This window comes from Danio aesculapii, chromosome 9, assembly GCF_903798145.1.
Source record: "Danio aesculapii chromosome 9, fDanAes4.1, whole genome shotgun sequence".
Taxonomy (NCBI): domain Eukaryota; kingdom Metazoa; phylum Chordata; class Actinopteri; order Cypriniformes; family Danionidae; genus Danio; species Danio aesculapii.
In genome coordinates this window covers 31,048,395-31,060,480 of record NC_079443.1, presented here as the reverse complement: position 1 = coordinate 31,060,480, position 12,086 = coordinate 31,048,395, and the positions used below count along the sequence as shown (strand labels likewise).

General features: G+C 35.0%; 1 protein-coding gene across 1 annotated transcript; it reads right to left on the bottom strand.

The window, feature by feature from the left end:
- Positions 1 to 1,919: 1,919 nt before the first annotated feature.
- Positions 1,920 to 11,794, bottom strand: tmem30c (transmembrane protein 30C). Its single transcript, XM_056465416.1, has 7 exons — positions 11,490 to 11,794; positions 10,745 to 10,855; positions 7,115 to 7,222; positions 6,850 to 6,940; positions 4,101 to 4,250; positions 3,819 to 4,031; positions 1,920 to 2,189 (listed from the first exon to the last, which is right to left on the bottom strand). Exons 1-7 carry the CDS (start codon positions 11,685 to 11,687, stop codon positions 2,002 to 2,004), a joined length of 1,059 nt encoding a protein of 352 aa, XP_056321391.1. The 5' UTR covers positions 11,688 to 11,794; the 3' UTR covers positions 1,920 to 2,001.
- Between the last annotated feature and the right edge of the window lie 292 nt (positions 11,795 to 12,086).

Here is a 12,086-nt window from a genome sequence, read left to right as displayed (position 1 = left end):
ACTGCTTTTACAAGTGCAGTAGGCTTAAACATTCTTTTTGGCAGACTGATTAGTATTTGTATAATTGCACTTTATTACAAATTCTACTGGTAGTATTATTTAATTATCAAATATTTAAAGTTCATTCAACATCTTGTAGTATCACAAATTAAAGGTACAAATATGCCATGATGTCCCTCAATTATTGATGTCATAACAATTATAAAACCATTAGAAATCATTTATCACCGATAGAAAGTTCCTGTAATAAATTTCTCCCAAAAACGAGCTGTCTGAATGACAAATGAGCCACTTTGGAGTGCTAAAAGCTCATAAAAAACACACAAAAGAAAAGTGTGTAAACTGAAGCATTCTTAAGCTGCTTTTAAATTAAAAATTGATCCTGTAAAACAAGTAAATGTAGTGTAAGTTGTCAGTTAACAATCGCGTTTTCACATATTGTCACAAACGACCCCTGCTGCCAGCCTACTGCTTGTTTACGTGAGAAACAGTATACCAGCTGTGCCCAACCCTGTTACTAGAGATCTACCTTCCTTCCTACAGAGTTTAGCTGCAACCTTGATCAAACACACCTGTCTTTAATTACCATGTGCTCTTTCAGATCCTACTTATTTGGTTTAGTTGTGTTTGATCAGGGTTGGAGCTGAACTCTGCAGGAAGGTAGAGCTCCAGATGTAGTGAAGGACTATAAAAATATAATATAATAAACAGTATTTGTAAAGTGTGAAGCACACAAAGGTGATGGTTGACTTGATATTACATTTTCAGCGTTGTATTAATTTCTGGTCAGAAATAATAATAATAATAATAATAATAATAAAGAGTACAAAATTGCTTGTGATTCACTCATCATGCTGTGTGATGAATTCCTTAGCCTTTTATTTATATTCACACTGGAAATTTAATATCAAGCCAATTGTCACTTTGTATGCTTCACACTTAACAAACACTGTGTGTTATGAGGGCATTTTATGTGCTCTTTGCAGTGAATTTGCACACTATGCTCAATATACATAAAGTGGTAACACTTTACACTAACTTTACAGTTGTATTAGCTAATGTTAGGTAATGTATTTATTAACATGACCAAACAATGAACTTTACTACAGTATTACAGTATTTATTTATCTGTGTTACTGTTAGTTAATTGAAGTAAAAGTTGTTCATTGTTAGTTCATGTTCACAGTGTATAAACTAATGTTACCAAGCATGAATTTGCACTTTAATGAATGCAGTAAACGCTGTATTGATGTATTGTTCATCATTAGTTCATATTAGTAAATACTAATGAAACCTTAGTAAATCAACTAATGAAAGCTTATTTGTAAAGTGTGACCCATAAAGGTTGCAGAAATAAGCAGTATGAGATTTTCTAAACATAGACAATATCAGATGTAAGAAGTGACCCCAATGCTATGATTTTGAGACAGCTGGTAATTATAATTACCGGTATGCATTACTCATTTCCTGTCTGGAAATACAGGCCATTATGATTATTTTTTTTTTACATTTCATCATATTAAAACCATGTAGCATACAGTGGGGTTCAAAAGTTCATATGCTAAAAAACACTAAAAAGTGAAACAACCCTACTTTAATAAAGTTTTGTTTGTTTACAGCGTAAATTTGAACTGAAATATTTTTGCCAATGCATATCAGACTATTAATATTATTAAATGGATAATTCATATATATATTTTTTTGGATAATATATTTTTTTTTTTGCTGTCAGGCTGTCAGCTTTTACGCACTTGGAAAAAAGTTCTCTGTTGAATACAAAAGAAGAGTTTTTGAAACTAAAGCAGTATGAGTAAATGCGGAAAATCTTTTCATTTCTATTACGTTAAAGAACCATACAGTATAAAATGGATTGTGTTAAAGAATGCTTCTCGAAATATGTAAACTTAAATAATTCATATGTTTTAAACTGCTTGATTTTAGTGATTCTGAAGCACACCGTTTGTCTTTCTTTCCTGATAGACAGTTCCTTCTTCCTTTGGTTTATTCCTCCATGTTCTTGCCGTTTTTGCCAAATTTGACAAACACTGTTGTGAGAACGACAGCAGTCACCAGGATCAGCCCACTGGTCACCAGATATGCAATGGGCAGAAAGTAATTCTGCCCACCAAACCAGGTCACCATTGAGATCACCAGCTCCTTTCGGCCTCTGAAGGGCTCGACAGGAAAATCTGGAGTAATTGGTCAAGGCTTATCCTTAAAAAAAGAAAGAAAACATAGAAAAAGTACTGGCAGAAAATTACTACATAATTTTCCATAGCCTATTTCTCTGGATGTTCTAAAGTTATGAGGAATACGTTCATATTTGTTTTATCCTATAAATGTCTGATCACATTTCCTTCAAATTTCTATTGGTTTGTTTTAAAAAAAAAAATGACAATTGCTCAAAATAATAAATGTTTCTAACTTGCTGTGATTAACAATCAGGGATATTGCACCAAATAATGATTAATGACTCTTTTGAAGTTAACGTATTTGTATGTGTTGTCTAAAAATGATAGTTGGTATGATCTAAATGACCAAAATTAGATTAAAAAACTATGCTTTACTCAAAGATAACGACATATGAATTGATTAATCAATATTCATTTTTAAAGGAAAATACACAGAAAATTTCCTTCCATCACATAATCCATTTTCTACAATTTGTTAACAGTATAGAAATCAAACTAATGTCTTAAAAGGAATAGTGTGATTAAAACCGAAAACTGTCATCATTTACTCATTTCTTTTTACAAAAGTTACATATTTTAAAACATTTTTCAACCATACAGTCAGTGGTCACAGAGACTACTTGGTTGCCAACATACCTCAAAATATCACTTACAAGTTTGGAATAATATAACTATGAATAAATCAGCCTGACCTCACAAGCAAACATAACTATTCATCTATTATTTATGTACAATAATTGAGACATCAAATGAGATGGTAAAATATAATCAACAACGAAAATGTAAACACAAACTGTAAATAAAAACGTAAATGAAAAAGCGTCTTAGTCCTATCACTTTAAATTAACAAACACTGAACATCTCTCTATATTTAGGCTAAAACACTGCTTTACCTATTTATCTATGTATTTATTTAGACCTACTTATTTGTTTGTATGTTTGTAATTTCATTTTAGTTGTCTTTTATTTCTTTAATTTTACTTGCCAAAATGAATCCTCATTTCACTTAACAAGTTTACAATGATAATAAAGCTTGTTAACAAGTTTTTAATGATCAATGAAGGAATTATAATGCTTTGTTTCATTGTTTCATCTTCATTTTATATTTCTGTCTGTTCACATCCCGTCCCTTTGTGCCCCCTGGCAGCATAGTTGCAAACTGCAGTTATACCTAAAAACATGTTCTTAATCCTTTAGTGCGCGGCGCGGTGGTGGTATTTTATGTTTTTGTCAGTTTAGTGGCTAATTGTTATGAGTTCAGTTGTACTAAAATGTAAGATTTTTAAAAGGAGGCAAAGCACCAAACCGCACCCCTAAACCCAAACATCAATGGGGGATGAGCAAATCGTACTAATTGTAAGAATGAGATCGTACTAATTCATGCGAAGCCACTAAATCAAAAAGTTACAAATTGCCGTGAGATTGTGTTGGAATAAATAATAACAGTAATTTTTTTTTTTCACAAACTATCCCTTTAAATGTGTAAAAAAAAAGACCTCATAATAGAGTATCCAATCTTTTCAGCTGTTTAAAGAGTTTTATCACCAAACTGAAAGCCTGTCGCTGTTACTGAACCCCATTTCCTTCCATTTACAACCAATTGTGTCCTCCATGAGCAAAGGATACTGTAATTTATAGAGATGCTGTAGTTGCCGGCGGGCAGGCCTTCAGTGAAAGGCTCTCGAGCACGATTGAGAACACCATAAAGCTTTTTGAAATTAGGGAAGGCTGCCTCTCTCATCCAAACAATCAGGTCGTCATTTATGAAACCATTGTTGTTGGAGTCTGTGTCATCCAGCTCATAAACCGAGCGCTGCCAGTATAAGGGCCGAGTCGTGCCTGACCACAGAGAGACCACAATGAGAAATGGACACAAATGCTCATGAGCGTGTGGTGGATGGCTCGTACCTTCAAAGGCTTGTCGAAGGGAAAACGTGTCGTTAGTCGGAGGGTTGCGGAACTTGACATTTTTGTCTGTGTACCAAGCGATGCCCTTCCTATAGAGTGGAATTTGCACTTCTGCCCCATTAGCTTGATGATACATCAGTGTAAATGAGTCTAAAAGAAAAACAAACACAGCAAGATGAAGGAAAACAGTTCATGACTGTTCATAACTGTTTAGTCAGCAGTTTTTCTCTCTAAATAGGATTTTACTGCATTTGCTGAATGTGTTTGGGATCATTATCAACATCAAAAATAAAAACCATTCGGGTCCTTTCCAGAAGAAATGGTAGGATGGATTTAAACCTGTCTGTGCTTTTCAGCATCCACAACCCCATCAATTAAATCAATTTTGCCAACAACACTGGTGGAAATGCAGCTCCAAAACCAGGACAGAGCCTCCAGCATGTTTCTCAAGAACTCATACTTACATCTCCCTCTTTCTCTTCCTTTCACATGCTGTAAACAACTGGAGCAAAAAAAAAACTCTAAACTGTATTTGTTTATTTTTGCTGTTCTTTTTGATACTTTTTGATATCTTTTTAATTTAATTTACAAATAATTGCATACAATAATGTAATGGTGGCTGTAGAGTTTTGCACTGCATATGCTGTTATTTGCACACACGTTTTTTTAACTAAAATTACACAATTCCAAACTTTGGGGTATACAAGATTTTTATTCAACCCTCTGGTGATCCTTGTTTGTGAATCACACTTGTGATCTTTGTGGACAAAAAGGGACAATTGCCTGTAAAGTACCCTCAGATGTTTTTTAGTAAAATCAATCAAATTTGTTTTGGTTTAATAATATTTTTTTCTATTTAATTTTACATTTTGAGAGGGTTTTGTAGTAATAATGAATATTTATGAGGTAATTAACATCCATTTTTCCGCATTGAAAATGACATAATTTTTATTTTTAATTATTTTTTACATTTTTGCAGTATTTCCAGGTAAAATAGAGACTCTGTCATTCAAAAAGACAGATTAGCACCATCAGGTTGTAAAAAAATTAATAATAATATGACATGGTGTAACCACTAGGTTCTAGAATTACTATCTCTACAAAGCTGCTTGTGAATTCCTCAGTTGTTTAGACATTACTAAAAGAATTGTGGATTTGACAATACATTAGGCAATTTTACATTTGACAAGTTTTAGATATTTTTTGACTGAAAATCTAATTCGAAGTGTTAATTTGTGTACTATGATTACAGTTAAAACTGTACATATTGCTATAAAGAAACTACACAAAAGCCTTAGCATTTTGTATGATGTGATGTGTGTGCATGTGTGTGTATTTCACACATATGAAGTGTTACACGTTCACTCCTATGTACTTTAATAACAATAATAATAATTCCTTACATTTATATAGCGCTTTTCTGGACATTCAAAGCAATTTACACATTTTTTGTGGGGGCATCTCCTTATCCACCACCAGTGTGCAGCATCCACCTGGATGACATGACGGCAGCCATATTTGCACCAAACTGCACACCACACACTAACTAATTGGTGGAGAGGAGGCAACAAGGAGTGATGAAGCCAATTATCATATGGGGATAGTTAAAAGACCATGATGGACAGTGGCTAGTGGGCAGATTTGGCCAGGATGCCGAGGTTAAACCCCTACTCCTTTTCAAAGGACATCCTGGGATTTTTAACGACCAGAGAGACAGGACCTCGGTTTAACGTCTCATCCGAAAGACGGCGCTCACTGAGCAGTATAGAGTCCCCTTAACTATACTGGGGTATTAGGACCCACACAGAAAGCAGGTTGAGTGCCCCCTCCTGGTCTCACTAACACCACTTCCAGCAGCAACTTAGCTTCTCCATGTAGTTTCCCATCTAGGTACTGACCAGGTGCAGCCCTGCTTAGCTTTAGTGGGCAACAATTTGAGTTGCACAGAGCTAGCTTCAATTTTTTTGTATTCACATACCAGATGCCTAGTGTCTAGACCATTACGATGAACAACATTTTTTGGTCTAAAATGGCAGAAGACTCCTAGAGGGTTAATTATGTATTTATTCATTTAAAATCGCTTTTGCTCACTAAGGCTTCAGTACAAAAGAAATATTGTCACCTACTGTTACAATTTATTAAAATAAAAACCACATAACCACGAATGGCAAATTAAAAAACTAGTTCACCCTAAACTAATCTCACTATTTACACTTTTTATTTTTTAACACGAAAGAAGATGACAAATGTTGGAAACTGGTTGGCATTTCTGTGTGCATGTTCTCCCTGTGATCGTGTGGGTTTCCTCTGGGTGCTTCGGTTTCACCCACAAGTCCAAACACGTGTGCTGTAGGTGAATTGGGTAAGCTAAATTGTCCGTTAATGTGTGTGAATGAGTGTGTATGGGTGTTTTCCAGTGATGAGTTGCAGTTAGAAGCATCCGCTGCGTAAAACATATGCTGGATAAGTTGGCGGTTCATTCCGCTGGGTGACCCCACATTAATAAAGGGACTAAGCCGAAAAGAAAATGAATGAATGAATGGAAAATTTTGGAGACCGACACTATGAAAGTCAATTGCTACCAGTTTACCAACATGTTTCAAAATATCTTCTTTTGTGTTCAACACAAACTCAAACAGATTTAAAATTAGCAGATGAAGAGTTAATTATTAAAGGATTAGAATTTTCAAATTTCAGGTGAACCATCCCTTTAAGTGGCTCATTAGCATAACACTAAAAAGCATCTCACCGTTGAACATGCTGTTGGCCACAGCACCGCAGGGGGCGATGGGTACCCCGTTTGCATCGTAATGAAACGGAGCACAGTACGAACTCGGTGCCTACGTGAGCAAATAACAACAGCATCTTGAATGTGATAACAGCACTACTAATGTGAAGCGTAGTGAGAGATCAAATAAAGACAGACGTTATTTTAATCAGTGAGTGGGAGGGATGAGGAAAGGGTGCAAAAAAAGGAGTGCAAACAGAAGGGGAGTGAAAGAGACGTCGAGCACCTTCAGGTTGTTCTTCCTCCCCACCATCTGTGCATCATCGCGGGAGTCCATGTACCTCCGCAGGTTCTGATGAAAGTTCCTCAGACCGTAGTAGAAGAACACGTCGCCCTGAGGGAGACAAACAATACATCATGTTGAAGGCAAACACGCTGGAGACAAATTATGAGGTCCACAATGTGGCTCTTTTTAATGTGACTTTAATCTGATGTTGCTCTTTTATGTTTGGAAGAAAGTGGGTTTTTGCATGGTCTGTAAACAAGAAGTACAGAAAATTCCCATGAAAAATGTGTGTATGTATACTGTAGTACTGAACAAACAATGTGGGCAGAAATACAGACTACTGTAGTTAAAGCTGCTTTAGACAAAATATTTGAATAAAACAGAAAGAATAACTCATCGCCATCATTTACTCACCCTTCACTTGTCTCAAACCTGTTCGGGTTTCTTTATTTTATTGAACACAAAAGAAGATATTTTGAAGAATGCTGTAAACCATTACTCATTGACTTCCATAGTATTCTCTTTCCCTACTATGGACGTCAATGGTTTTCAGCTTTTTTCAAAATATAATCTTTGGTGATCAACAGAATAATGAAAGTCATATAGGTGGGGAAAAACTCGAGGGTAAATAGTGAGTACATTTTCATTTTCTGGGTGAACAATCCCTTTAGATTCAAATCATCCTTTTTTTCTATGTAAACAGCACATCTAAATTGAAGTGAAATTTATGTGGAAATCAAATTTAGAGAACAGGCTGCAATTTCAAACATCTCAAGGTCACTGCTTAATCCTATTTAAAGTTATCCTAACAGGAGCCCCTGTGGCCGCAAATGTGCTGAAGTCATTCAAAGCAAAGAGCTTTACATTTCCTACTCGTTTTTCCCTGCTGTAGCCTGTAATTTTAATTCTAATCTTTCTTCATGCTACAATCATTGCTGTGTTGTGTAAGTGTCCAGGTTATTTTGTAAAACACTGTTCTAATAGCGTGGTCTAACGAGAAAAACTTGTGTTTATAAATTGTTTCTTAATTTTGATGCCCATTGCATATATAATGTGTTATTTTGCTTTCTTTGTTTTCTTATTCTTTTTTAAACCTCACTAAAATTGTGTGAAATAATGTTGAATGAAACCATAATTTTTCAAAATGTGTGTATATACAAACAAAGTTTGTATACGCAAAAAGTATGGAATCGCCACTCTTGAAAAATGTTCATTCAAATGTTCATTCAAATTTTTCTATTTTTTTTAAGTGTTTCATACAGCCAGAAGGTTGGATTGTTGAATGAAAATAGCTTTGTGGCATGTATGCGTTTATTTGTTTTTCTGCACAATTAAACATTAGAATGAACATCTTCCAAGAGTGGTGATTCCATACTTTTTTGCCAGGGGTTGTATATGGTCCAGGATTGGCCAGCCCAGTCACCAGACTTGAACCTTATTGAGCATGTCTGAGGTAAGATGAAAGAAAAGGCATTGAAGATGAATCCAAAGAATCTTGATTTACTCTGGGAGTCCTGCAAGAACACTTTCTTTGCCATTCCAGATGACTTTATTAATAAGTTATTTTAGTCATTGCAGAGATGTATGGATGCAGTCGTCCAAGCTCATGGGAGTCATGCACAATATTAATTATTTTTCCACTGCACCATGACTTTATATTCTATACTGTACATTATTTCTGTTACGTGACAAGAATTTTGCCAAAGTAAAGTCAGACCTTACTGTCCAAATTAAATCATTAAAAATCAAGGCATGATCATGTTTTATTTTGGTAAAATAAGCGCAATCTAGAGGCCTTTACTTTTCATACAAGCCACTTCTGATATCAAATGATCAGAAGTCAAGTTATTAATTGTTGTTCTTAAAACTTGGATAGGCAACAAGACTTTTGTCAGGTAGTGTATATATACAATAGCCAATATATATATATATATATATATATATATATATATATATATATATATATATATATATATATATATATATATATATATATATATATATATACACGCCAATAGCCTAGTGGTACAGTGCACCGACAAGGCGACCAGAGTTCGATTCCTTTGCCGATCCTTCCCCTCTCTCTGCTCCCAATACTTTCCTGTCTGAAATCTCTACTGTCCTATCATAATAAAGGAATAAAACTAATAATAATAAAAATTATGGTTCTCTTATTTACTTATTTATCATTACTCTATATTAGCATGAGAATAACAAGGTGTGTATTAGACCATGACAATTGATTTGAAATGCATGCGTTTCATGATGAATGCATTATGAATTTATTAAATATCGAAAACAGTAAGGTTGCTAAATAAACATGGATGTTATTTAAGTAATAAGCCCCAAATAGCTGCTCCGCAACGTGCCTAACAACAGCCCTTAACCGTTCTAAATTCACTGTAAACCATGGCTTCACAGGGATTATTGCTTTATTCCATATGCATAGCAAGTTTCTTAAAATAGAACAAAATCAAATTAGACAGTTTCTTTGGATCATTACTGATAGGAGAACAGTTGCCAAGCAACAGTCACAAGTATAAATTTGTAAAGTATTTTACAACAGCTTCAACAAGCTCAATCATCAGAATCAAGGAACAGAACAATCCGTTTTATGGGACATTCTACCAGAAATGTACATTAGATGTCCCTGAAATGAAAACATAAATACAGTGAATAGAAAGTATTTCATCCCAAAAATGTCTAAAATGTTGTGATGGTTGATTTCAGTTGTTGTTCTGTAAAGGAGAATGTCATTCATTTGGGACTCAGATTTTTTTTCTTCATTATAACACTTTACAAATGTACAAACCCTGTCATTGTTCTTGTCCTCAGCCCAATTGAACCTACAGCTTTAATAGTTGTGTTATGCTTAAAAACTGGTAAATAAAAATAAACTTGCTATTTCTGAAGTTTTAAGTTGTTATCATTCACATCAATTGATTTAAAAACATGAAATTATAAATAAATTCTGCAAATAAGTACTATTTTACAACTGTCCCCATGCTTCTGTCAGTCCAGTTACATTTGTCCTGTCAAATTTAAAATGCGTTCAATACACCTTGAAGGCTATGACTTATCATTTGATGGAGGAGAAGCTGACAGTGATCAAGGATGTGTTCTATCATTGAATTGTATGAATTGAATTTATGCTTGTTTTTGGAAGATTTTTTTAGTAGGACAAGCTTAAAGGTCAGGCCCTGTCACATTTTTATATGTGAAAATGTACATTTCTGGTGCTCTTTTATATATATTTAAAATAGAATATTCAGTAATATTATGTTTATTTACTTTCACTTTTAATTTTCTCTTAGAGAAGAATAAAGTATATTTAATGCAAATTAAACAACAGACCCAAACAAATTTACTCATATATGGACATGTAAAATGTTTCTCATACTGTATGCATGTGTGATTGTATGTGTATGTGTGCGTGTGTGTGTGTGTGTGTGTATACAGTATGCATATAGTATGTAAATTATATAAACATTTAGTCTAGCAAATATTTGGTTCAATTACAGTGTGCTTATTCTTTTTGATCATACCCAAATCTATGAGTTTCTTTCTTTAAAAAAATACAAAAGGGTAGTGAAAACTCAAAATACTGATTGAGCAAATACATTGACGCACCAGGAAGGGTCTTGGAACGTAGAAGTTGACTGAACATGTGCACACCGTTCTGTTGTTGCTGGCATGAAGCTTGAAGCATCCTTCACATGTTCCAGCATCGGTGTAGTCCACCTGTGCAGCAAAACAGACAAAAAAACAAGAGTGTAAAATCTGACTCTGGAAGCAGTAATGGCAACACATGCTCCAACATGCTAAGTTGGAGCTTTATACCCCTCCTTCAAAATTGTAATTTCTCTTCAAATATTTCACAAGTCATTTTTAATGGAGTAATTGAATTTATATATGCGAAAAACCCATAAAAAGAGCTTCAGCCATGTTGTTATGTTTGACAGGTAGTCCTGAGTTGCCAAGCTATTGCTAGGTGTTTGTTAAATGTTATGTATGCTAGTGCTAATAACAAAGCTGATGACAATCACAGTGCAAATCTAGCCAGCTACTTTAACAAATTTAAAATAAATAAATTAATTAAAACACTTAACAGATGGTAATATAATGGCTCTAAAAAAGAACGACTTTATCAGGGTGCCCACTGGCTTAATAATAACACAATAACAGCAAAACCAAGCTAATTGGTGTATCAAATTACAAACGTTGTGCCTATTATGAGGAAACAACTCGAGTTAAACATGAAATTACAGTATTAAATTCACTCTGATGGATGGGAGTCGTGTTCAGCACTTCTTCCTGCTTTAGTTTCTCCTCTTCCATCAATTCGAACAGGCACAGAATAAAGAGCGTGTCTAACCTTCAGTTGGTGTGTGTTCTGGACAGTGATGAGGAGCCAGATGCCCAGCAGCAGGCACACGACAGCTAGGATGTAGAAGATTGGCAGGACGGTCTGTGCCGTGAGAGATGGAGACCAGGCTGGTAATCTCTGCTGTTTAAACGCCGAGTTATCTGGACGCCTCGACAGTGGCCCTAAACCTGCCACCTTCTTGGCCATCTCAGACTCCCTACAGCCTTACAAAACTACTAACAACACAGATTCAAATTAGAAGGTGTATTTTTAACTGCCACCGAAGGAAGTTTTCCCAGTTGCCAGTGTGAATGAACCTTTGAACCTGAAGTGACTGTTACTTATTAACTGCAGCCACTCCACCTTACACATACAGCACACACACATTCTCTTTCACACACACTAGTCTTTAGCTCTGTCTGTCAAAGCTTCCTAGAACTGCACACATTCTTTTTAATCAGAATTGAATCTCTTCTCATTCCTGGGCTCTGCTGTAATGTGTGGGAGCTGCAATGAGTGAGTGTGTGTGCGTGCGTGCGTGTGTGTGTAACAGGATATTGCAATAAGCAGAATATCCTGAATAAAGTACTAATTGTCTATAGTGGG